Below are 23,694 nucleotides of genomic sequence, written 5' to 3' on the forward strand. Positions count from 1 at the left end.
TCTCTCTTTACCTGCCTCTCTGCCTACTTGTGTTCTCTGTCAAATAAATAAATAAAACCTTAAAAAAAAAAAAGGATACATAACATAAAATTTACCATTTTTAAGTGTACAGTGGCATTAAGTACATTCACATGGTTGTGCAACTATCACCAGCATCCATCTCCAGGACTTTTTCACCTTCCCATACTGAAGCTCCATACCTGTTAAACGTTTAATACCAACCCATCCTCCCCACCCACCTGCCTTTCTCTCTAGCCTCTGAGAACCACCATTCTACTTCCTATTTTTGTGAATCTGACAACTCTAGGCACGTCATATGAGTAGAATTACACTTTGTCTTTTTGTGACTGACTTATTTCATTTAGCATGATATCCTCAAAGTTTATCTATCTTGTAGCATGTGTCAGAATTTCCTTCCTTTTAAAGGTTGAGTAATATTCCCTTCTAAGTATATACGACCTTTTGTTTACCTACTCATCTGTTGATGGGCACTGTGTTGCTTCCTCCCTTTGGTTATTATGAATACGCTACTAAGAACACAGGAGTGTAAATACCCATCCAAGCTTCTCTTTTCAATATTTTTTTGGTGTATGCCCAGAAATGCAATTGCTGCATTATAGGATAATTCTATTTTTAATTTTTTGGAATCCCAATACTGTTTTCCACAGCGGCTATACCAGTTTGCCCTCCCATCAACAGCATGGAAGAATTTCAGCTTCTTAACTAAGAGATGGGAAAGATTATCTCAATATGGTTTTTTTTTTTTAAGATTTTATTTATTTATTTCACAGAGATCACGAGTAGGCAGAGAGGCAGGCAGAGAGAGAGGGGGGAAGCAGACTCCCTGCGGAGCAGAGAGCCGGATGCGGGGCTCAATCACAGGACCCTGGGATCATGACCTGAGCCGAAGGCAGAGGCTTTAACCCACTGAGCCGCCCAGGTGCCCTTCAATAATGGTTTTGATTTGTATTAGTGATGTTGAGCAAATTTTCGTGTTTATTGGTCATTTGTATACCTTCTGAGGTGAAATGTTTATACAAGTCCTTTGTTTATTTTTTAATCAGATTTTTTGGTCATTGAATTGTGGGAGTTCTTTATATATTAATGATATTAACCCCTCATCAGATGTATATATGATTTCTCCCATTCCATGGGTTGACTTTTTACTTTTTTTTTTTTTTTTAAGATTTCATTTATTTATTTGAGAGAGAGCGCACAAGCAGGGTGATGGGGCAGAGGGAGAGGGAGAAGCAGGCTCTCTGCTGAGCAGAAAGCTTAATGCAGGACTCCATCCCAGGATCCCAGGGTCATGACTGGAGCAGAAGGCAGCTGCTTAACTGACTTAGCCACCCAGACATACCATTTTTTTACTTTGTTGATAGAATCCTTTCATTCATGAATATTTTAAGTTTTGTTGTAGTCCCATTCATCTGGTTTTTTTTTTTTGTTGTTGTTGTTGCCTGTGCTTTGGGTATCATATTTTTAAAAAATCATTGCCAAATCCAATATTATGAAGCTTTTGCCTTATGTTTTATGCTGACAATCTTAGACTTTCATGAACTCTTACATTTAGATGTTTGATCTAGTTTGAGTTAATTTTTATATGGTATAAAGGATCCAGCTTCATTCTTTGCATGTGGATATCCAGTGTTCCCAGTACTATTGTTGAAAAGACTCTTCGCATTGAATGATCTCTACATACGTGCTGTAAATCATACGTCCATTTACACAAAGGTTTATTTTGGGGGTCTCTATTTCGTTGGTTTCTAGGTCTTTTTTTATGCCAATACCACTCTGTTTTGATTACTATAGCTTTGTATTAAGTTTCATTATTTATCTAAATTACATAGATCTTATTTAAATTATCTAAAATTATTTCAGTTACTTAAAATTCAAATTTAAGTGGCCATAGGTGTCTAGTACTTTCTGTATGAGACTTCTTAAGCTGCAACAAGAAGGTAGAGAGGATATTTCAAGCCTGAAGTTTGACTATCTGTATTTTCCTCTTTGCCATTCCACCTGAACTCTAGCATTCACACTCACTCTCTGGTGTTCATACTAGGGATAGTGAACATAATTAGCTATATGTAAATTTCCATTGAATGAAGCAAAAGAAATGAACTCGTGGAGGGAATTGGTGGAGAAAATATGTCCAGACTCTTCTGTGTTCTTTAGAGTACCTGATGCTTCCTTTTGCGGGAAAATGGTTATCCTTTTTTCCAAAGACAAACGGATTTGTACTCAATAAATCTCAAACTAAGAGGTGTGAATGCAGGAGAATTTTGACAAGTCCGAACTCTAATCATATTTAACATTTATTTATACAGTACTCCATAATTCAGACTTTATCTCCACTTATCTTCAGCCCTATTTAGTGAATGAGAAAATTGAGGTTTAGGAAGGTTGAATACATCCCAGACGTAATTAATGGCAGACCGTCTTCTAAACAACTTCAGAGTCTAAACAACTTCACATCTTTGTGAAAGATGAAAGTGAATTCACTCACTCAGCCTACGTTTACTTAGCATCTACTGTGCATCAACACCGTTGATGCACCGCTCTGAGGATCAATCGTATACTCCCAACCGTCCAAACCAGCAAGATCTCCCCAGTCCCTTTGGCTAGTGCGGTAGATAAAGGTCTCAGGTTTGCATGCTCCTCACCTCTCTTACGTGACCCTCCTTCCCATTCGTCTTCACCGCCCCCCCCCCCCCCCCCCCCCCTTTCCCCCCCCCCCCCCCCCCCTTCCTCCCCCCCCCCCCCCCCCCCCACCTAAATTATTTTCACTGCAGCACCGGGCTCTTTGTCTTCACAGCGCTGATAGTGTTTCCAAGTGCCAAGTTTCAGTCCTGCCTGACTTTTTCCCCTTTTACCCGGGTAAGCTCCAAGGGGGCAGGGACTTTCTCTTCTGTTCATCCCCGTATCCCCATCCGTTTCAGAGTGCCTGGCACACCATGTTGCCAGGGAATATTTGTTCACCAACTGGGTGTCAAGACATGAACATTTCTTCGGAAGTTACGGTCCCCACGTCTGGCAGAGCCAGCTAGACCGCATCCCGAGGATTCCCACCACCACGCTCCGCCTCTGTCCCTGGAAAGAGGGAAAAGCCCCCCAACCTGGCTCCGCCCCCGCCGCTGACGCAGGCTCACGTGACGCGCGCCGGCGCGCGCTGTTTCCGGAAGTCGCCGCCGTGGTCTTCCCCGCCGCTGCCTCCGCTGCTGTCGCGGTCCCCGCGGAACTTTGCGAGTAGAACGGCTGAGGCGGGCCCGGGCGGGGCCGGGGTTCAGGCCACTCTGCAGAATGGAGATAATCAGGAGCAGTGCGTGTCCTCCGTGCACCTCCCCGAGTCCCCACGGCTCCCCCTCGCCCGGCTTGCTAGGCCCAGACCAGGGCCGGTTTGCTTGGCGGGGCCTGGGTTGAAGCAGCCCCTCAGGGGTTGCTTCCTCTTAAGTCTGTGAGCTTTTGGGAGCCCTGCCCCTCTCTGTCCCGTGCACCCCTAGGGGCCTTGTCCTCCTGCCCGGGCACCCCCCAAGGCCGTGTGTCTCTGTGGCTCGTGTGCTTCTGTGGCCCGGGCACCCCCCCGGGGCTTGTCCTGGGCGCTTTGACCCCCCTCCAACCGTGCACGGGTCTGGGACTTGATACTCTCCGTCTTGTTTAATCCCTCTAGGACCTGCCCTCCTCCAGCCCGAGGTCTCAGGATCACCCCTGCCCTTCTTTCCTCTCCCGTTAGGACCTTTTGGGCAGAAAGCCAGGCCACAGTTTCTGAGCTGCTTCTCGGTTTCTTCACAGATTTTAAGAGTAATCTTCACAAAGTGTACCAGGCCATAGAGGAGGCCGACTTCTTCGCCATCGATGGGGAGTTTTCAGGTATCCCTCGCTTGCAAGCTGGGGGCTAGCAGGGTATACTGCTAAGGCTTCTGACTCCCTGCCCTCCCGCCTGCTGGCCGCTCCTCCCAGTTTGTGGCCTTGGGCGTTGTAGGGGTCTTCTGTTTCCTCTTAGACGTTTCAAGGGTGTGGAAGAGGTGCGGTGGGTTTGTGATCGTTCAAGCTCGGAAAGGTTACACATTGAGATCACGGTTTTGGTGCTGCCTGAAACTGTGACATGCACGTGGTAGGGTTAAGGTCAGACTTTTTTTGGTGTTTGGTAAAATGTGCATAACATAAAATTTGCTATCTTAACCCTCTGGAAGTGGTTTTTGTAGGTCAGTGGCGTGAAGCACATTCACAGCGTCTTCCATCCATCTCCAGAACTTTTTTATTTTCCTGGAACTGAAGCTCTGTACCCACAGTAACTCTCCATTTTTCCATTCCCGTTGCCTCTGGCAGCTATTATTTCTGTCTCTATGAGTTTGACTGTGCTAGGCACTTCATATAAGTGGATTCATAGATTGTTTTTCCCTTGTGATTGACTTTAGGGTCAGGCTTTTGTAGGTAAATGAAGGCATTTCTTTATGCATTAGGGGGAGGTGTTCATTGCCTACCTCAGCATGGGTCTTGTATGTGTGTGTAAAACTTGGTATCAACACTTAACGATGGCAAAGCCTTTTTTTTTTCCTTTGGATAGAAAACTAATTTCTGAGTTGTTGAAGTCAGTATGAACAATTGGTGTAGATAGCCTCTTTTGCTACCTGATTTTATGTGTTTAAAAAACTTCAGTCCTTTTTGAAGGAATCCATGCTCAGGTCGCTATGCTAGTGACCTTTAAGCACGAGGTTTCTAGTTGGAGTCAGTTCCCTGGGAAGCTCAGTTTTCAGCAGAAGTAATTTTGGTTTTTGACCTTGAAGATTCTTTGTCGTGTAAATATTACTCCAAACTATTGATCAAGATTGGTACTCTAACAATAATATACTTCAGGATTCCAAACAGTAATATACTTCAGGATTCCTAAATCGTCTGGTTATGCATTCATCCTTTTGAAGGCAGCAAAACTTATTTAATGATGGAGATTGCTTTATTAAATCATTATTATGGCTTGAAGCCTGTTTTAGACATTAACACTGCCTATTATCAAATTAAAGCATTCACATCTCTAAATTCATTATTACAGTGTGTTTAGCTTGGTGGCCAGTGAAATTAATTCTCATTTTGAAAACGTGAAGTAGGGAGCACTTCCAATTAATCATAATTCATAAGAATATGAAATTAGACGCTGTTGAATAGTTGACTGATGTTTAACATAAGTGTTAAAAAAATGTCATTTTTTAAAATTAGGGATCAGTGATGGACCTTCAGTAACTGCATTGACAAATGGTTTTGACACTCCGGAAGAAAGGTATCAGAAGCTTAAAAAGGTAAGTGGATGTGCTCCAACATCTCCCCCGGCCCCACATTGGTCTTCCTTACGTTGAATTATAAAGAAATGTTATCATTAAACTTGTACGTTAACTTCTCTGCTCCTGCTGTGAAATAATATTTTAGTGATGTTAAAAATAACAGCAAAAATAATTGTTTGGGGAAAACATTTTGGGGAAGGTTTAGTATTTCTAGCGTTAATTTGATTTGTAGGGAATACAGTGTGGTTATTTTAATCATTTGGAAATAGGCCTAATGTGATGCTCTGGTTGGTGGATAGGTGCTTAATTGGGAAAAGTATTAAGAAATGTAAGTAAATTAATAATACTTCTGATACGTAATTTTTAATCTTTTGTAATTGGAAGTATTCTGCTAAAAGTCAGATTGAGTAGTTAGAAAGCCCGTCTGACTGAGAGTACTTTTGCTCACGTTGCATTTACAACACTGATTTGACAGGTGTTTTCTTTCCCTTTTCCAGCATTCCATGGACTTTTTGCTGTTTCAGTTTGGCCTTTGCACGTTTAAGTATGACCACACAGATTCAAAGTAGGTTGTTTTAATAAATGGCGGATTTTTTTTTTTTTCCCTGGTGTAGTGTAACCCACTAAGTCTCCTTTTTGTCTTCTTTCCCTCAGGTATATAACAAAGTCATTCAACTTCTACGTGTTCCCAAAACCCTTCAATAGATCCTCGCCAGATGTCAAGTTTGTTTGTCAGGTTGGTAGCATAATTGATTTTCTTCTGTTACGAAGTGCTGATGGGGCAGTGAGGAAATGTGGAATCAGAATTTTTTTTTTTTTTTAATTTATTTGACAGACAGAGATCACATGTAGGCAGAGAGGCAGGCAGAGAGAGAGGGGGAGGCAGTCTCCCTGCTGAGCAGAGAGCCCTATATGGGGCTCAATCCCAGGACCTCAGGATCATGATCCAAGTCAAGGGCAGAGGCTTTAACCCACTGAGCCACCCAGGCACCCCCAGAATTCTTCTTAAAGTTTGGTTCTGTCTTAGACTTTGGGTTTTTAGCAAACCATTTCACCTCTCCGACTTTGAGTTTTAGGGTGGCAAATTAATGACACTGCTCTTTTCTTCTTTCTTTTAGAATCAGGAGTAAGAACAAGAGACAGGCAGACAGAAACCAGAACCCAGGGTTTATTATTAAGCAAAGCTGATTTTGGGAACATGGCTTTGTAATGTGTTTCTGTTTGGGATTTTTTTAATATCTTACCCTTGTTTGAACCTACAGATCAGGTCCTTCAGGCTTCTTCCCTTCCTATTCTCCTTGTACTCATCTCCAAGAGTAGAGCTCTCTTTTCTAGAGAAACAGAGTATGTATGCATCCTGTTCAAAAAGAGAGAACCCAGAAGGGGCTAAAGTTATATGCTCATTTCCATTTCCCTCATTCTCCAGTGAAGAAAGAGAGCCCGTAGTTTCCTCCCGAGGAGGAGAGGGCATGCTCTCTGTATCAAGGTAAGGATTCAGGGAGGTTGGCCTTTAGAGTTGCAGTTCATTTGGTAGACCTCAGTAAGTATCAGTTTCCTCTTTCTGTTCTCTTAGTAATCTGTTATAAAGGATAAAGAGGATGCGAGTGAGTGGCGTAGTGTGTGCATGCGTGATTAGAGACAAGGGATGGTCTTTTTTACCTTATAATCTTGTGTCTTCGCTTCTCTCTCAGCAAAGTTAGTTCATTTGAGTCTTGCCATCCTTCCCTCTGCTTGTAAGTAGGAATGCAGTTAAGAAAGCCTGGAGTGTAAGCTTCCTAGTGACTGAACCATGCTAAATTCTTTCTGTAATACGGCAAGTGAAATTAGGAATTAATCCTCTGCCTGGGGCTGTAGAGGAAAGGTGAAGATAATTTTGGTTTTGTAACCTGGTTTCTTAAATAAGCAAGCAAGCCTTTATTCTGCATTCAGTTAATAGTCTTTTATCAATTATCTTTGTCAGGGGTACTAATTAAATGGTATTTGTAGATTCTTTTTTCTTTTCTTTTTTTTTATTCGTTTATTTGACAGAGAGAGATCAGTAGTAGGCAGAGAGAGAGAGAGAGAGAGAGAGGGAAGCAGGCTCCCCGCTGAGCAGAGAGCCCGATGCGGGACTTGATCCCAGGACCTTGAGATCATGACCTGAGCCGAAGGCAGAGGCTTAACCCGCTGAGCCACCCAGGCGCCTGTATTTGTAGATTCTTACTGAGGAAAAAACTGAGCTCCGTTTGGCAATTTGTGTGGATAAAGTTTTCCAGTAATACCTCAGGAGAAGATAGAAATGTTAAGTGGGTCCCATGACATCATTAGCTGGGCCTCAGCTGGGCAAAAGCAGACATTGGCAATGAGACACCTTAGGAATGATGCTTTGTTCTAAATACCAACACGAGTGCGGCGGATGCTACAGATGCAGACTGGAAGTGGATAGGAAGAACTCTGGGTCGTACGAAGCTATTCTGTGGCCACAATCGGAATATTTAATGCAATTCTAGTTGCCACTACTCCTTACAAAACACACAAAAAAGATGTGATAGAGTCGAACAGGCCAGAGACTCATGTCTAAAATGGACATTGGGGGGGCACCTGGGTAGCTCCATTGGGAAAAGGTCCTACTCTTGAGTTTAGCTCAGATCATGATCTCAGGGTCGTGAGATTGAGCACCAAGTCCGGCTCCACACTCAGCATGGACTCGCTTGTCCCTCTCCTTCTGCTTCCCCCCATCACCCCACTTGTACACATGTGTATGCACGTGCTCGCTCTCTCTCTCTCTAAGAAATAAAAAAATAAAATCTTAAATGAAATAAGGGGCACCTGGGTGGCTCAGTGGGTTAAAGCCTCTGCCTTCAGCTCAGGTCGTGATCCCAGGGTCCTGGGATCAAGCCCCACATCGGGCTCTCTGCTCTGCAGGGAGCCTGCTTCCTCCTCTCTCTCTGCCTGCCTCACTGCCTACCTGTGATCTATGTCTGTCAAATAATAAATAAAATCTTAAAAAAAAAATAAATAAAATGGACAATGATAAATGTTACAATTTTTTTAGTCTGGAAAAGCAAAGTCACAGAAAAGGTTTAGACTTAATATGTAAATTTGTGAATTATATGGATAAGGTAAATGATACTATCTTTGAATTTTTGTTTTGTTTTTTTTTCCATCCAAGATGATTTCTGTTTTGTTCAAAATTCTGGCACTGTTGGGACATCTGGGTGGCTCAGTAGGTTAAGCATGTGCCTTCTGCTCAGGTCATGATCCCAGGGTCCTGGGATCAAGTCCCACACTGAGCTCCTTGCTCATCAGGGAGCCTGCTTCTCCGTCTCCCTCTGCCTGCCGCTCGCTCCCCCTGCTTGTGCACACGGGCTTTCTCTCTGACAAATAAATAAATAAAATCTTTTAAAAAAGTAAAATTCTAGGACTGCAGCAGACTTGCATCTTGCACAGAAGTTAGCTTCTAAGGTCAAAGAGTGGGGCAAAAATCATGTCTAGGCAAAAATCACCTTGGAAATCTCTTACCATCCTTAAAACAGGTAGGGTTTGGGAGTATAGCAGCACGATAAGCTCTTTGAAAAATAAGTGTCTGTACACACAGTAGAGATGCTTACAGTCTAGGCAGGCTATGGAAGAATGGGCAGACCAAGAACCACATACACTCCCAGGGAGTGTACCCATCCCGTGGGATGGGAGGCATTTACATTACTTAAAAATTTTTTATGAGTACAGTTGATAGATCATATTAGATTAGTTTCAGGTATACAACATAGTGATTCAACATCTCTGCCCTGCTGTGCTCACAAGTGTAGCTACTACCTGTCACTGTACAAGACTATGAAAATATTAATGATTGTGTTCCCTGTACTGTACCTTTGGTTCCTATGACTTCATCATTCCATGACTGGCGGTCTGTACACTTCCACTCCCTTCTCCCCTTCCCTATTTCCCCTCTAGCAACTATCAGTTTATTCTCTGTGTCTTAGGCATTTACTCTGTTTTTATCTCTTTTTCTTCTCTTTTTTTCTTGGTGAGCATCAAATGTTGAATTCATTGATGATAATACATAAATGATTGTGAAATATCAAAATATTGCTGCTGTTTGTAGAGTAAATGAGATTTTTTTAATACCCTCTTCCTCGTGCCACTTCCTTCCCCATTTCTCTCTTTTTTCCTTTTTTTTTTTTTTTAAGATATTTATTTAAGAGAGAGTGTGAGTGAGAGAGAGAGGGAGCACAAGCGGGCAGGAGGGACAGAGGGGGAGGGAGAAGCACACTCCTTGCTGAGCAGGGAGCCCGACATGGAGCTCTATCCCAGGACCCTGTGATCATTACCTGAGCTAAAGGCACACGCTTAACCAGTTGAGCCACTCAGGCGCCCCTTCTTTTTCCCAACTTTTATGACTTGTATACATACACAGATTTCCTCCACTTATGATGGTGGCATGTCCCAATAAACCCATTGTAAGTTGAAAACATTGTAAGTCAAGACTGCTTTTAATACCCCTGACTTGCTAGACATCATAGAGTAGCCTGCCCTATCTTAAGTATGCTCAGAACACTGAAATTAGCCTGCTCTTGGGCAAAATTATCTACCATAAAGCCCATTTTGTAAAGTTAAAAATCTCATGTCATTTATTGAATACCATATTAGAGGGAAATACAGGATGGTTGCTTGGCTGGTGTGCCTGGCTGGCTCTGTCTGGACCAGGCAATTCTTGATCTCAGGGTTGTGAGTTTGAGCCCCGTGATGGGTTAAAAATGACATCTTTAAAGAGAAAAATAGGAATGTTTTTATGGGTACAGAATGGTTACAAGCACTTGTGTTCGCGTGGTTGAGCGGGACCTGCCACTGCCCGGAGTTAGGAGAGAATGTAGTATGCTATAGATCACGAGCTCGGAATAGATCCAAAATCAAAAATAGAACTATAGTTTCTTCTGAATGCTTATTGCTTTTGTACCACTGTGAAGTGGAAAAATCCTAAATTGAACCATTGTTAAATTGGGGATCATCAATATCCATAGGTCTGCGCATGTATACCTAACTTTAGCTTTTTAAAAAAAAAAATATATGGGGTGCCTGGGTGGCTCAGTGGGTTAAAGCCTCTGACTTCAGCTCAGGTCATGAACCCAGGGTCCTGGGATCGAGCCCCGCATTGGGCTCTCTGCTCGGCAGAGAGACTGCTTCCCCCCTCTTTCTCAGCCTGCCTTTCTGCCTATTTGTGATCTCTGTCTGTAAAATAAATGAATAAAAGCTTTAAAAAAATAAAAAAAAATATAGAATCTTGGTATTCACATTTTATGTAACATGTATTTTCCATTCAACATGGTTTCTTCATATTTCACAGTATGGATATATGTACTTTAATTGGAATTTAGAAGCTTTCCAAAGGTTCCTTTTTTTTTGGAGAGAGAGAGAGAGAGTGGGAGAGAGACTCCTAAGCAGGCTTTGTGCCTAGCATGGAGTCTGACATGGAACTCAGTCTCATGACCTGAGCTGAAACCAAGAGTCAGGTGCTTAACTGATTGAGCCACCCAGTTGTCCCAAAGGTTCCCTATTTTAAACGGTATTACAGTCAGTATTCATGTGAGGTGTATCTTGGTATATATATAGAACTTTTTTTTTTTAAAGTAAGCTCTGTGTCCAATGCGGGACTTGAACTCAGAACCCTGAGATCAAGAGTTATATGCTCTCCTGAGTGAACCAGCCAGGAGCTACATATATGTAGGAATATTTTTATGGGATTTAAAAACTTTTTTTAAAACATTTTATTTATTTGACAGAAGAGAGAGACAGAGGGAACACAAGCAGGGGGAATGGGAGAAGGAGAAGCAGGCCTCCCACTGAGTAGGGAGTGCAATGCTCCATCCCAGGACCCTGCAATCATGACCTGAGCCGAAGGCAGATGCTTAACCCACTGAGCCACCCAGGTGCCCTACAGGATTTTTTTTTTTTAAGATTTTATTTATTTATTTATTTGACAGAGAGAGAGAGAGAGATCACAAGTAGGCGGGTGGGGCAGGCACCTCCAAGCAGAGACCCCGATGCGGGGCTCAATCCCAGGACCCCGAGACCATGACCCGAGCCAAAGGCAGAGGCTCAACCCACTGAGTCACCCAGGTGCCCCAATGGGTTTTTTACAGATTTCCTAGAAGGGAAATTGCTGACTCATTGGGCATATGCATTTGGAATTTTGATAGCTGCCTGAAACTGTTCTCCCAGATAGCTCTGCTCACTTTTTAAATCCTGAAAATGTTACATTTGGGACAAATAGAAGGTAATGGATACTAAACCCAAATAGATTTTGTGGGTTTAAGGATTTTTTTTTTTAAATTATGGTAAGAAATACATAACAAAATTCACCATTTTGAGTAGATTTTAAAATATTTTATTAGAGAGAGAGAGAATGAGCAGCAGAGGGAGGAGCAGAGGGCTTGATCCTAGGACCCCGGGATCATGACCGGAGCCGAAGACAGATGCTTAACCCACTGAGCCACCCAGGCGCCCTTATGGTAGTATTTTCTTAATGTTCGTTTCAACGTCTATATTTCGGCTCACTCTGGGTTTGAGATATATTTGTGTAATCAGTGTTGTTCCTGAGAACTTTTCTCTATTTTTGATCTTGGATGTAAAGTCCAGCCAGTGAAGATTTTAGGTTTTCACAGTCACCCTTGGGGTGGATGTTGATGTGTTACAACTTGCCCATGTGAGCTACTTTAAACTTGAACTGGTGGTGAGAGGCTGTCAGGACATTTTATTTCTTTTTATAGTTTCCTCTTCAGTGCACTGATTGGTAGTTTTCTGCCTTTATGGGAGAAGATGTGTTTACCCATTAGAATTTTCTTAAATATTGTGAAACGAAGCATATTTGTTTTATAAGCTCTACAGGAGAAGAGCCTAGATAGCTTAAATGAATGGGTCATTTGGCAGCCTTGGAGTAGCAATCCTAATTTTCTGACCTTTGGCATGCCCTTTCCTTGGCTGTCTGCCTTGTTTTCGTGTGTGAGTTACCTCACTGCTTCTGTTCACCTAACTGCCGCCAACATCACCAAAATGTGTGTTCTGTTCCCTCTTGTTTCAGAGTTCAAGCATTGACTTTCTAGCAAGCCAAGGATTTGATTTTAATAAAGTTTTCCGCAATGGTAAGATTATTTATGGCTTATCCCTAGAGCTTGTAATTTGGATGATCTTTTTGGGCCTGCCCTCTGAGACAGAATCGCAGAGTCCTGGTATACCATGTGCAGCCTTAGAATTAAAAAAAAAAAAAACTCTTTTATTGTGCCTTTTAAAATGTGTAGCCTTGTCTACCGTGAACTGAACGAGAAGAGTAGAGGCCACTCCATTTCGCTCTAACAAGGCCTCACGAACTCCTGATCTTACTGAATGGACTTTATTCTCCCACTGGTGCGACTTTGTGGCCCTCACAGGCCACCTGTGGGGAGCACTGCTCTGTTTTCTTCAGTGAGACAGGCGGCAGAGTACTTTAAAAAGGAGCTGTATGCTAGTAGTGCTCTCATGAAAAGCTCCCTTTCTCAGGTGACGCTTGCTTCATAATTGGAGGTGGTTTCTCACCGGAGAAAGAAAGTCTGCGTAGACAGCATGGTCACGACAGCTGACTGGGTTGTGGGACAGGTGGGCGGATCCCCCGAGGAAAGGGACTGGGTCTCATTCATTTCAAATCCCCGGGGCAGAGTGCAAGCCCTTGGCTGGGTCAGGGAAATGACCATAATATTCATGAGGCAATTTCTGGTGTTAAAGTCCCCGCCAGAGTGCTTTTCCTTCCTTTATTGCCTGAAAAATGTTTCAGAAAGCCTCTGGTTTTCCCCGCTGTTTTAAGCACCTGCTGCTCTAAGGTCAGTAACTACTTTTAATTATCCTCACAAATTGTATTCTTTTCCGCCGTGAAGGCAGAATCATTGAGTGAGTTCAGAAGGGAGATTTTTCTCAACGAAAGTGGTAGAACATAGACTCAAAACATTCTCTGCCTCTCAGCAAGACTGTCTTTCGAGCCCTTTAGAACCCATGCCGTGGTGTTTTTTAATTGTCTCAATGGTACGGCGTCTTAGTTTTTATGGATGATTGTGATTTTTGGAAACACTGGAAAAAAAAGAATTTTGCAGCCCAAACTGCTTAACATTGGGAGTGAACCAGCTGGGTACCACAATTTGGGTGTTTTAAAAAATTTTTTCTTTTTGCCGCATACTTAATTCTGAAAGCTATTGTAAAATACAAGATCAAAGGGGCACCTTGGGGGCTCAGTCAGTTAAGCATCCGACACTTGATCTCAGCTCAGGGCTTGATCTTAGGGTCAGGATTTCAAGCCCCACGTTGGGCCCCATGCTGGGTGTGGAGCCTACTTAAAAAAACAAATAGGATACAAATTGCAAATGTCGTAAGAGCGCTATATTGGACTAAGTGTAGAAATCTTTCAAAGGAACTAGTTTAACCAGCCTCTAAGCATGTTTAGCTTCCAGCCTGATGGTTTTATTTCCATGAAAGGAGAGAAACAGCCAAATTGGAGTGTGCCTCATTCTCCTTGTTTTGGGAATATTTTCGTCACAACCGAGTCAGGATTCCCACATTTGTCATGACCAGACTCATCCCCAGGTGTCCGTTGGTCTCCTTGTTCCCTCATGCTACTTGCTAGCCGCTTGGGTTCCCTCTTCCCAGGAGCCCCTGTTGGCAGGGATGTTCGGCGTGCCACCGCTTCCGTCACTCCTCTTTCTGCCCATTTCATGGGTGTGGCATTCAGGACAGCCTTGGCTTTGGCGTGCTGTCTTCTGTCTGCTCCTACCTCCCTCCTTGTTGGGGGTAACATCAGCATCCACAGGGATGACCAGCAAACGCTCTGTCTTGTCTGCTTCTTGACCAGGTGCACAGCAGTCTTGGCTCCTGTGTCCCCTCCGCTATCTCTGTCCTTTACTACCTGTCATGGGTCTTATCACCGCTAACTGTGCCCGCCTCCCGCATTTTTCACACTGACAGCACTACCTCTGGTCCTTCTTGCTGACTTCGTCTCGTTACACGTGATGTTAACTTGTTTTTTCCATTGTGGAAACACACATACCACTTAGCATCTTAACCGTTTTTGTTTTTTTTTTTTTTTTGAGATTTTATTTATTTATTTGACAGGTAGGCAGAGAGGCAGGCAGAGAGAGAGGAAGGGAAGCAGGTTCCCTGCCGAGCAGAGAGCCCAATGTGGGCCTCTATCCCAGGACCCTGGGATCATGACCTGAGCCAAAGGCAGAGGCTTTAACCCACTGAGCCACCCAGGCACCCCCATCTTAACCATTTTTAAGTATTCTGTTCAGTGATACCAAGGACGTTTGTGTCTTGCAGCTGTTGGCATTAATAGTGTTGATAACCTTTGTTACCAATTAATTTTAACAACTCCCGATGCTTCTTGCATGGAATGATGAGTATTGTTGACAGTCATGATTTTCCAGTTCCATCGTTGGGAAAAGTTCATTAGTGTCCCATGACTTTTAATGGTTCCCATTATCGTGATGATCCCTAAATGGGGGTCTCAGTACCTTTCTCCTGAATGTTAAGTTTCTATCTACCATGCTTAATTTATGTATGCCCTTAGCTGATTTACATATCCAGGAGATAACTTTGGATTTTCACTCCTTGGGCCCCAAACTGTCCTTTACCCAGTGTTCCCCTCCGTAAGTGACCTGCTGTCTGATGCTGCTTAACACCTAATAGCCCGGGGTCGTTTTGGATCTCTCTCTTCCCTTTATCCCTCCCTTCCAGTAATATCTGCAGGTTCCTCTCCCTCTAGTCTCTGTAGTCTAAGCTGGGTCACAAAGCATGACCCACTGCCTACTTTGTAAATAAGGTCGTCTTGTAAATAAAGCCACATCTGTTCTTTTACCCTGTGTGTATGGCTGTTTTCGTGTTGGAAGAACAGAGTTGACTGGTTGTAGCAGCGCTCCCCGTGAGGCCCACAAGCCTGAAACAGTTACTGTGTGTTCCCCCCTTACGAGAAAGTTTCCTGACCTCCGATGGAAGCAGTTATCTCTTGCCTGGACAGTTGCTTTCAACTGACTTCCCTACTTCAACCCTCAGAGGAGTCAAGTGATCTCTTACAAAGGAGAAGCAGATAATGTAATTATCTTGCCTAAAACCTTCTAGCGGCATTCCATTGCTCTTAAAAGAAATTCTTTTTAAAGATTTTATTTATTTATTTTTGCAAGAGAGAAGAGAGAGTGTGTGTAAAAGCAGGGGGCGGGGCAGAGGGAGAAGCAGACTCCCCGCTGAGCAGGGAGCTCTAGGAAGGACTTGATCCCAGGACCCTGGGATCCTGACCCGAGCCGAAGGCAGACACTTAACCGACTGAGCCCCCCAGGTACTCAGGATAGAATTAATTCTTATCCTGGCCTGTAAAGGCCTGGGCAGTCTTGCGCTGTCCTCTCCATGCGGACATTGTGCTGTTCTCCTGCTCACCGTGTTCTGGGCGCGCCAGCGTGCTTGCTGTTTCGGGAGCAGCCTGCACCCTTCCGTCCTCTGCGTGTTTATACTTGTTCCCTTGCCTGAAATACTCCTCCCCTGACTCTTTGCCCGCCTGAGGCATTCTTATCCTTGGGGTCTTCCCTCGCAGTGACCTTGTCTGATCATCTTGTCAAAGGTCTTTCCCTTCACTGCAGGGCACAATGCATCTCCTTTCACCCCTTGAGACTCCTTGTGCCCGAGACAGCGCCTGGCCGGGTAGAAGTACCCAATAAGCGTTTGCTGGCAGAAGAATGAATGACGGGAGCAAATGAACAGACAGGCGTTATTTCAAAATCATTTGCTTTTTCTCTTGATTTTTTGGGGATATAGTTACATATATTCAGTCTTTCCTGAGTGTTTTAGATTGACTGGTTGGTTCAAGAATTTATATGTTAAAATTTTTATGTTTAGTTACCTCTGCTAATGCATTCTTTTTAAAATTACACTTAGGAATTCCGTATTTAAATCAGGAAGAAGAAAGGCAGTTAAGAGAGCAGTATGATGAAAAACGTCTGCAGTCCAATGGCACAGGAGCGCTGTCTTACGTATCTCCAAACACTTCCAAATGTCCTGTGACAATTCCTGAGGACCAGAAGAAGTTCATCGACCAAGTGGTGTAAGTTCCAGAACAGAAGCCAGATGTGCATTATGTAAATGAATGCTGGTGCCAAACTGACAGCTGTGTTTTTTTAAATGATTTTATTTATTTATTTGAGAGAGAGAAAGAGAGAGAGAGCATGAATTGTTGGGAGGCGCAGAGGGAGAAACAGACTGTCTGCTGAGCAGGGAGCCCGATGGTGGGACTCGACCCCAGGACCCTGAGATCATGACCCTAGCAAAAGGCAGACGCCCAGCTGACTGAGCCACCCAGGCATCCCCCAGCATCTGTATTTTAAGCTTGGGCTGCGCACACATAGCACGCGCAGGGGTGATAGAGGGGATGGCAGGATTTCATTGTGTCATACCTGAATTTGTGTAATCACAGCACATTGTAAAATAGAATTTTGTGTATTGTACTTAGACTTCCCACGTGTCTTGGGCAAGAGACTCTCTTGGCCAGTGGGCATACCCCGTATATATAGGACGGAGGGCCCCATAAACATCAGCTAGTTTCCCTGAAGGCAGAGGAACAAAACAGGCCCATTTGGATATTTGCAACACATCCATGTTTTTGTTTTGTTTTGTTTTTTAAAGATTTTATTTATTTATTTGACAGCGATCACAAGTAGGCAGAGAGGCAGGCAGAGAGAGGGGAGGAAGCAGGCTCCCCGTGGAGCAGAGAGCGGGGCTCGATCCTGGGACCCTGGGATCATGACCTGAGCCAAAAGCAGAGGCTTTAACCCACTGAGCCACCCAAGTGCCCCTGTTTTGTTTTGTTTTTTGAATGAAGTTTCTGACTAGCACACCAGCCATTGGAGGAGTGTCTGGTTTTCTTGGGTGTTTGGTATAACTGCTTTATTAGAAAAGTAAAAATTAATATAGTGACTTCATTTTCCTTGAGTGTAGTTGACACACAATGTTACATGAATTTCAGGTGTACAAAAGTGATTTGACAGGTTTATACGTTGCGCTGTGTTTGCACGTGTAGCTCCCATCTGTCCCGGGCCATTGGTGGTACTCCTCTAACGCTCTGCTTTTTATTTGCGTGACACTTATTTCATTTTTTTGGTTTTATTTTTTTAAATTTAAATTTGGTTAACATATAGTGTATTATTGGTTTCAGAAGTAGAGATCAGTGATTTATCAGTCTCCTATGACACCCAGTGCCCATGACATCATGTGCCCTCCTTACTGTCCACTACTCAGGTACCCCATCCTCCCACCGCCTTCCCCTGTGACTTACTTATTTCTTAACTGGAGGCCTGTATCTCCCTCCCCCCTTCACCCATTTTGCCCAACCCCCTACCCCCCTCCCTTAGAAAGGTAAAAATTTAAACCACTTGTTTTGATGAATCCTTGAGAAGTTTCCCTAACTCATGAATAACAACAACAAAAAGACTGTGGGTCCAAATAAAATGTTTTTTTTTAAAAGATTTATTTAGTTTTAAAGAGAGAAAGAGGGGTGCCCGGGTGGCTCAGCGGATTAAGCCTCTGCCTTCGGGTTGCGTCATGATCTCAGGGTCCTGGGATCGAGCCCCACATCGAGCTCTCTGCTCAGCAGGGAGCCTGCTTCTCCCCCTCTCTCTGCCTGCCTCTTTGCCTATTTGTGATCTCTCTTTGTCAAATAAATAAATAAAATTTAAAAAAAAATAAAGAGAGAACAAGGAGGAGAGAGGGAGAGAGACAGCATGTGCAGGAGGGGCAGAGGGGGAGGGAGAGAGAGTCACAAGCAGACTCTGAGCTGAGCAGGGAGCCCCACACCGCAGGGCTCAATCTCACAACCCTGAGACCATGACCTGTGACCAAGAGTTGGGTGCTTAACCAACTGCGTGGCCCCAGGCAATCCCCAAATAAAGTATTTCTATGGGGAACCATGTATAACTTGTTCAGTGTAGCTAAAAACTTATAACTTGAGTGGGTAAAGTTACCCTGACCTATGTCCTTACAGTGAGATTGCTTCTGAGTATGGTTATATTCTGTTGGTCTATGACTTCATTCCTTAAAGATACTGATGGTGATGTTTTCATTCTAATTCCGCAGAGAGAAAATAGAAGATTTACTACAAAGTGAAGAAAACAAGAACTTGGATTTAGAGCCATGTACTGGGTTAGTTGCCCTGAATGTTTTCATGCATTCTTTTTTTGGAGAGGTGGATGATTTCTGGCATGTGCTCCGTTTTGGTCTTTGAAACGTACATTCATAGTCTTGTTATTATTTGTATGTTCCCAGGATGTAAGTACTAACTTTAGCATTAACATAGTGGGGACAATGGTGTATTGAGACACTGAATGAACAGCTTGTCCTATTCTCAGAGGGTTGAGAAAACCCTTGTGCCTCTTTGGCTTTAAGTCAAGCCCCAGAGTGGTATAATTACTTTAGCCTTGAAGAATGGTTAATACCTGACAGCTTAAAGGGAAGCATTCACTGTCAGCCTGCTTCTGTCCTTCTGATTTCTCTCGGCAGCAAACAGCAATCAGTGTTCAAAAGAGGCAGTGACTCAAACGCCTTACTTCCCTTTTACTTTGTGACTAGCTTTCCAAAAGTATTTTGTTTTTTTTTTTTAATTTTATTTATTTTATTTGACAGACAGTGAGATCATCAGTAGGCAGAGAGGCAGGCAGAGGTGGGGGTGGGGGAAGCAGGCTCCCTGCTGAGCAGAGACCCCGATGTGGGGCTCGATCCCAGGACCCTGAGACTGCGACCCAAGCCGAAGGCAGAGGCTCAACCCACTGAGCCACCCAGGTGCCCCACAAAAGTGTTTTAATGCATGTGTCTCTTAAATGTCACTGGACAGCCACGAGAAGTGATACTGTGGTTGGATGAGATCTTTTACCTCTTGGGTAAATGGGATGATAATAATAATAATAATAATAATAATAATAATAATAATAAAGAAGATTCTGATGAACACAGGTGACAAGGGCTCCTGCCACCTCAGATAGCCGGCGTGTATTTTGTCGGCATATCACCTGTCACTTCTCATGGACTCACTTTGAAAAATTAAATGTCTTTCCCAACCAGTGCTCAGCTAGGATTTTCTTTTAATGAGCCCAAATCAGGACCTTCTCTTTTCTTCTTACAGGTTCCAAAGGAAACTGATTTATCAGACTTTGAGCTGGAAGTAAGTGTTTATATTATGAGTAAGAGCTCTGTGAGGGGCCCAGGATCGAAAACTGTATACAATCTTTTAGCTCTCTTGTCACTTTTAAGATTGTGCAGCTCTTGGTCATCGGACCGTGTCACGCTCCTGGGCCCTGCTTTATTGTGCTACTTCCCCCTACTTCTTAAGTTCCTTACATATCTGCTAATTTCCTTTGCTGTTATTTCTTAGCATGTGCTTTTAAGCCTTTAAAATTTTCTTTTGTCACTTTGGCCTGAAGTCCATTAAGTTGGATGTATGGTGTCGTGGTCTTCGAAGGTATATGATACAGATGGGGTTTTAAGATCTAGAAAACAGGTAGATGAGTGTTTTTTTTTTGTTTGTTTGTTTGTTGTTTTTTGGGTTTTTTTTAGAGATTTTAATTATTTATTTGGTAGAGATCACAAGTAGGCAGAGAGGCAGGCAGAGAGAGAGAGAGAAAGAGGAAGAAGCAGGTTCTCAAGATCTCATCCACGATCTTGTGCAGGTGTTTTTCTGGAGGTGTTTCTGGTGGTTTCTCTGTATTTTCTTTTTTTAATTTTTTGCGGGGGGGGCAGCATGTGTATGTGTGTGCACGTGAGGGGGTGGGACAGAGGGGCAGAGGGGCAGAGGGTGACTGAGAGAATCTCAAGCAGACTCCATGCTGAGCATGGAGCTCGTCGCAGGACTTGATCTTATGACCTTGAGATCATGAGCTGAAAACAAGAGTTGGACACTTCACTGAGCCACCCAAGGGCCCTCTGTCTGTATTTTCAGGTGGATCTCTAGCCAAAAATTGAACATGAGTGATGAGCAGTTGGATGTTTGTATTTGACGTTGGGGCCGTTATTCTCCCATTAGAATCTATCAGTGATACATACATGAAATTTACCTTGAACAAAACAGGAAAAGGGCCATTGTCCTCTGAATGGGCTCCTTTCCTGTCATGTTACCCTTGCAGTGTACTCCATGTGGGTTCCAGATTCCTCTCCTTGGCTCTTGCAAGCGACCATGCCAAACTACGGCACAGTTAACTTTTCTCAAACCTTCTCTATGTATGCCCCCTAAGATGGCCTTCACAGTTGCCCTTAGGAAGTAAATGTTCTTATATTCGGAAGCAAGTTTGTGTGGTAATGAGCTGACTGTGTCATGTGGTGCGTGACACCTCAGAAGATGTTCTCGTCCTAAAAAATTAACTTGAAATCAGATACACTCCTGCCTTTTAAAAAGCAGACATAGAGAAATCTTGGGAAGCTGGAGTATTATGGACTAGGCTTCCTATAAAGTCTTCATCATAGTAGTATTTATTTTATATTTAATAAAGCTTACTGAACTATAGCTGTAGATTTGCTTTGAACATACCTAAGGCTTTAGCTGTCATTGTCTCCTCTAGTGATGTCCTGTTGTCTCTCTCTTCTTTAGGTATCCCAAAGGCATCCACGTTGACACTTTAGAAACTGAAAAGGTAACTCCCAGAACTATCGGGCACCAAACCCATGCAGTGAGATGTTGAACGTGCTCAGAGTCAGGATTGACTCCTGGCTCTGCTTCCTGTGAGCTGGGTGGCTTTGGGCAAGTCAATTCACCTTGGGAAGCTTCGTCTTCCTCATTTGTACTCTGGAGGACCTGCCTGACAGTGACTGTCTGTGCTTGTTTCACACCTGTTTTGTGGTGATCGAGTGGGTCCATGGACATGAACATGCTTTGTAAACTTGAATGTATGCAGACGTTAGTATGCCTTCTGATGATGGCAGAAAGCTGTAGTGCTCTGCATGAAAAAAAAAAAAAGGCTTCCTGTTTGGTGGGCTCGTGAAATTCATAGAATCTGGGGCATAAGCATAGGCATCGCTCTAGCACATTCTCCTGAGGTGTCCACATGGACCCCTGATGGGCCATGGGAGGCTGAGGGTGGGTTCCAGGAGCAAAAATGCAGAACTGTAGAATTACGCGGTTGCTCCTGAGTCAGATGTCCGATGAAATAAGAGATGAAGTTATTTGAAAAATCTTGCTAGAAGATAAGTCTCAGACTCGGACACAGCATGTGATGTGCTTAATTGATACAAAATGGAAAGCATGAGAAAGAAGGGACTGGTTTTCTGATGGGAAAGCCAGGATTTTTTTTTTCTTACGTCAGTGAAATACACAGAAATTTAATTTAAAGCCACCTGTTCAGAAATTCACGTTCACATGCAGCATAATTTCTTGGTGTTCATCGTGAAACGTATCTTATTCCCACAGTCTGTTATACTTGGAGGTGACCTCTGTTGGGGTGACTTAATAAGACACGAGCAAACGTCATGCATGCGCTGAGGCAGGATTTTGTTTTGTAACACATCAACTCAGCTTTCGGCGGCGTTTCAAAATATTTTCATTGGGTTAGCCCAGGAAGGCGGTGTGCTGGCAAAATGTGTAACTTTGAATGTCAGCTGAATCTGAGTTGTTTGAGGTCAGGTTTCCTCTGGAAAGGTGTATGTCTGCTTTATGTCTTTCAGAAAGAGCGCTACATCGTCATCAGCAAAGTAGATGAAGAGGAGCGTAAGAGGAGGGAGCAGCAGAAACTCGCTAAGGAACAGGTGACTGAGTCACGTTCATGTCCTTTGGGTGAGAAGCGACACCTTGATACTGACTTAGGCCTTAGGACCTGTGTTTGTAGGTCCCGTGTCACATTTAGCGTCACGAATAGTGTCCTACCGTAGCAGAATTGAGTTGGCAGAAACACCTAGAACAGAACAAGGAAACTTAAGGTTAAAGCCACCAAAGTGAGTCTGACTGTGAATCAGTCTCGAAGAAACCGTCGTCTTGGTCATCATTCGGATTGTATGTCCCTGAACCGCACGCCTGTTAGCTAATGCTGCTGTGTGTAGCTCTGGGCACAGTTGCTGATTTCCCTAAAACAAACTCTGAAACTGGTGATGCGACAGATTAGGATGACATGGTATTTGCATTGTTGGAGCATCGTCACCCTGGTTGTGGTCCGGAGAACGGATCCCAGGGAGGAGGACTGGAGGCGGGGGGGACCAGTTATGCTGTGGACTGACCTCGCTGGGATAGGATAGTGCGGAGCCATGTAGGTGGACCCAGGAGAGGTTTAGAAGGTAGAATCAGTGGAATTTGGGATTGGGTATGAGTGGTGAAAGTAGAAGGGAAAAAAGACAGACAGTCAAGCCAGGAATCTGAGCCACTGGGTAGACTGGTTTCAGACGGGGTTGGGCCAGCGTGATCCTGGTAGGGGGACACAGGCAGAGGAGGCCAAGAGCTCCCACATGCGTAAGGCAGGGCCACCTCTGACTGACTGAGTCAGGAGGATGTGGAAAGCCACTGCTGGATTTAGACAACATATTACTTACACAGAGAAGGAAGAGCAGTCTGTGGCCATCCCTCCCTAACCGCACCTGATGCCCTCTGATCTCGGAAGCTAAGCGGGGTCGGGCCTGGTTAGTACTTGGGCAGGAGAAGGAAGAGCGGCCAGAGGTACTGGCCGCATTGGTCCCAACCACCAAAATGACAGCACGGAGACCAGAGGGGCCAGGAGACTGCAGTGTGAGTTGTGTGTACCCCATTACCAAGGAGCACATTATAGAGGACAGCTGAGTCCTATTCTGTGCCATAGCTCTCTTCTGCAAAGGGTGGGGGCAGACAACCCCAGGCCTCATCAGAACCTGGAAGGTGTGAGAAACCCTTGTGCCAGCCTCCTACCTGCTCTTCCGGGGTGTTCCACCAGCACAGAGACGGGTCGGGACTCAGGCCTTTGCCTGTGTGGAAACGTGCTAAGTCACCAGGTACCACGGCATAGGTGTCCCCCCACATTGGACAAGGACTTTACCTTCTGTTTTTGACCTGATGACATTGTAGATGTCTTGGGATGTCCGTGGGTGGGTGTCCTATCAGCGGGCTTGTCCTTCTGGCACGCAGGAGAGAAGGTGAGGTGAGGGCTAGGTGTGGCTGTCATCGGTCCGGAGACCAGCACCGGGCTGGAGCACCTACAGTGTGCCGAAGAACCAGGATTAGATGGTCTGGGCTGGGTTCCTGAGGGAATCTGGCATTTAAATGATAAGCAGGAGTAGGAAAATGTACCCAGAGGGTCTTGTGACCAGCAGCCAAGGGAGGAGAGTGTTGAAGAGGGGAATGTGAGCAGAGAAGAAGTTAAGGATAAAAACGGAGATGTGGCCACTGGGTTTAGCCTTGGGAATAGTTTTCCTTATTTTTTTTTTAAATAATAATGATTTTTAAGTG

General features: G+C 44.1%; 1 protein-coding gene across 2 annotated transcripts in view; it reads left to right on the forward strand.

Annotated features, from left to right (window-relative positions):
• Positions 1 to 3,159: 3,159 nt before the first annotated feature.
• Positions 3,160 to 23,694, forward strand: part of PARN (poly(A)-specific ribonuclease) — a 156,941-nt gene continuing 136,406 nt past the window's right edge. For both annotated transcript variants that reach the window (XM_059415283.1, XM_059415284.1), the window contains exons 1-11: positions 3,160 to 3,319; positions 3,790 to 3,867; positions 5,212 to 5,291; positions 5,771 to 5,838; positions 5,928 to 6,009; positions 12,331 to 12,391; positions 16,194 to 16,359; positions 18,384 to 18,449; positions 19,426 to 19,464; positions 20,884 to 20,926; positions 21,954 to 22,034. In XM_059415283.1, coding sequence (XP_059271266.1) covers positions 3,301 to 3,319; positions 3,790 to 3,867; positions 5,212 to 5,291; positions 5,771 to 5,838; positions 5,928 to 6,009; positions 12,331 to 12,391; positions 16,194 to 16,359; positions 18,384 to 18,449; positions 19,426 to 19,464; positions 20,884 to 20,926; positions 21,954 to 22,034 — 783 coding nt within the window. In that variant the 5' untranslated portion in view covers positions 3,160 to 3,300. The remainder of the gene's footprint in view (positions 3,320 to 3,789; positions 3,868 to 5,211; positions 5,292 to 5,770; positions 5,839 to 5,927; positions 6,010 to 12,330; positions 12,392 to 16,193; positions 16,360 to 18,383; positions 18,450 to 19,425; positions 19,465 to 20,883; positions 20,927 to 21,953; positions 22,035 to 23,694) is intronic.

Source organism: Mustela nigripes, chromosome 11 (genome assembly GCF_022355385.1).
Source record: "Mustela nigripes isolate SB6536 chromosome 11, MUSNIG.SB6536, whole genome shotgun sequence".
Lineage (NCBI taxonomy): Eukaryota > Metazoa > Chordata > Mammalia > Carnivora > Mustelidae > Mustela > Mustela nigripes.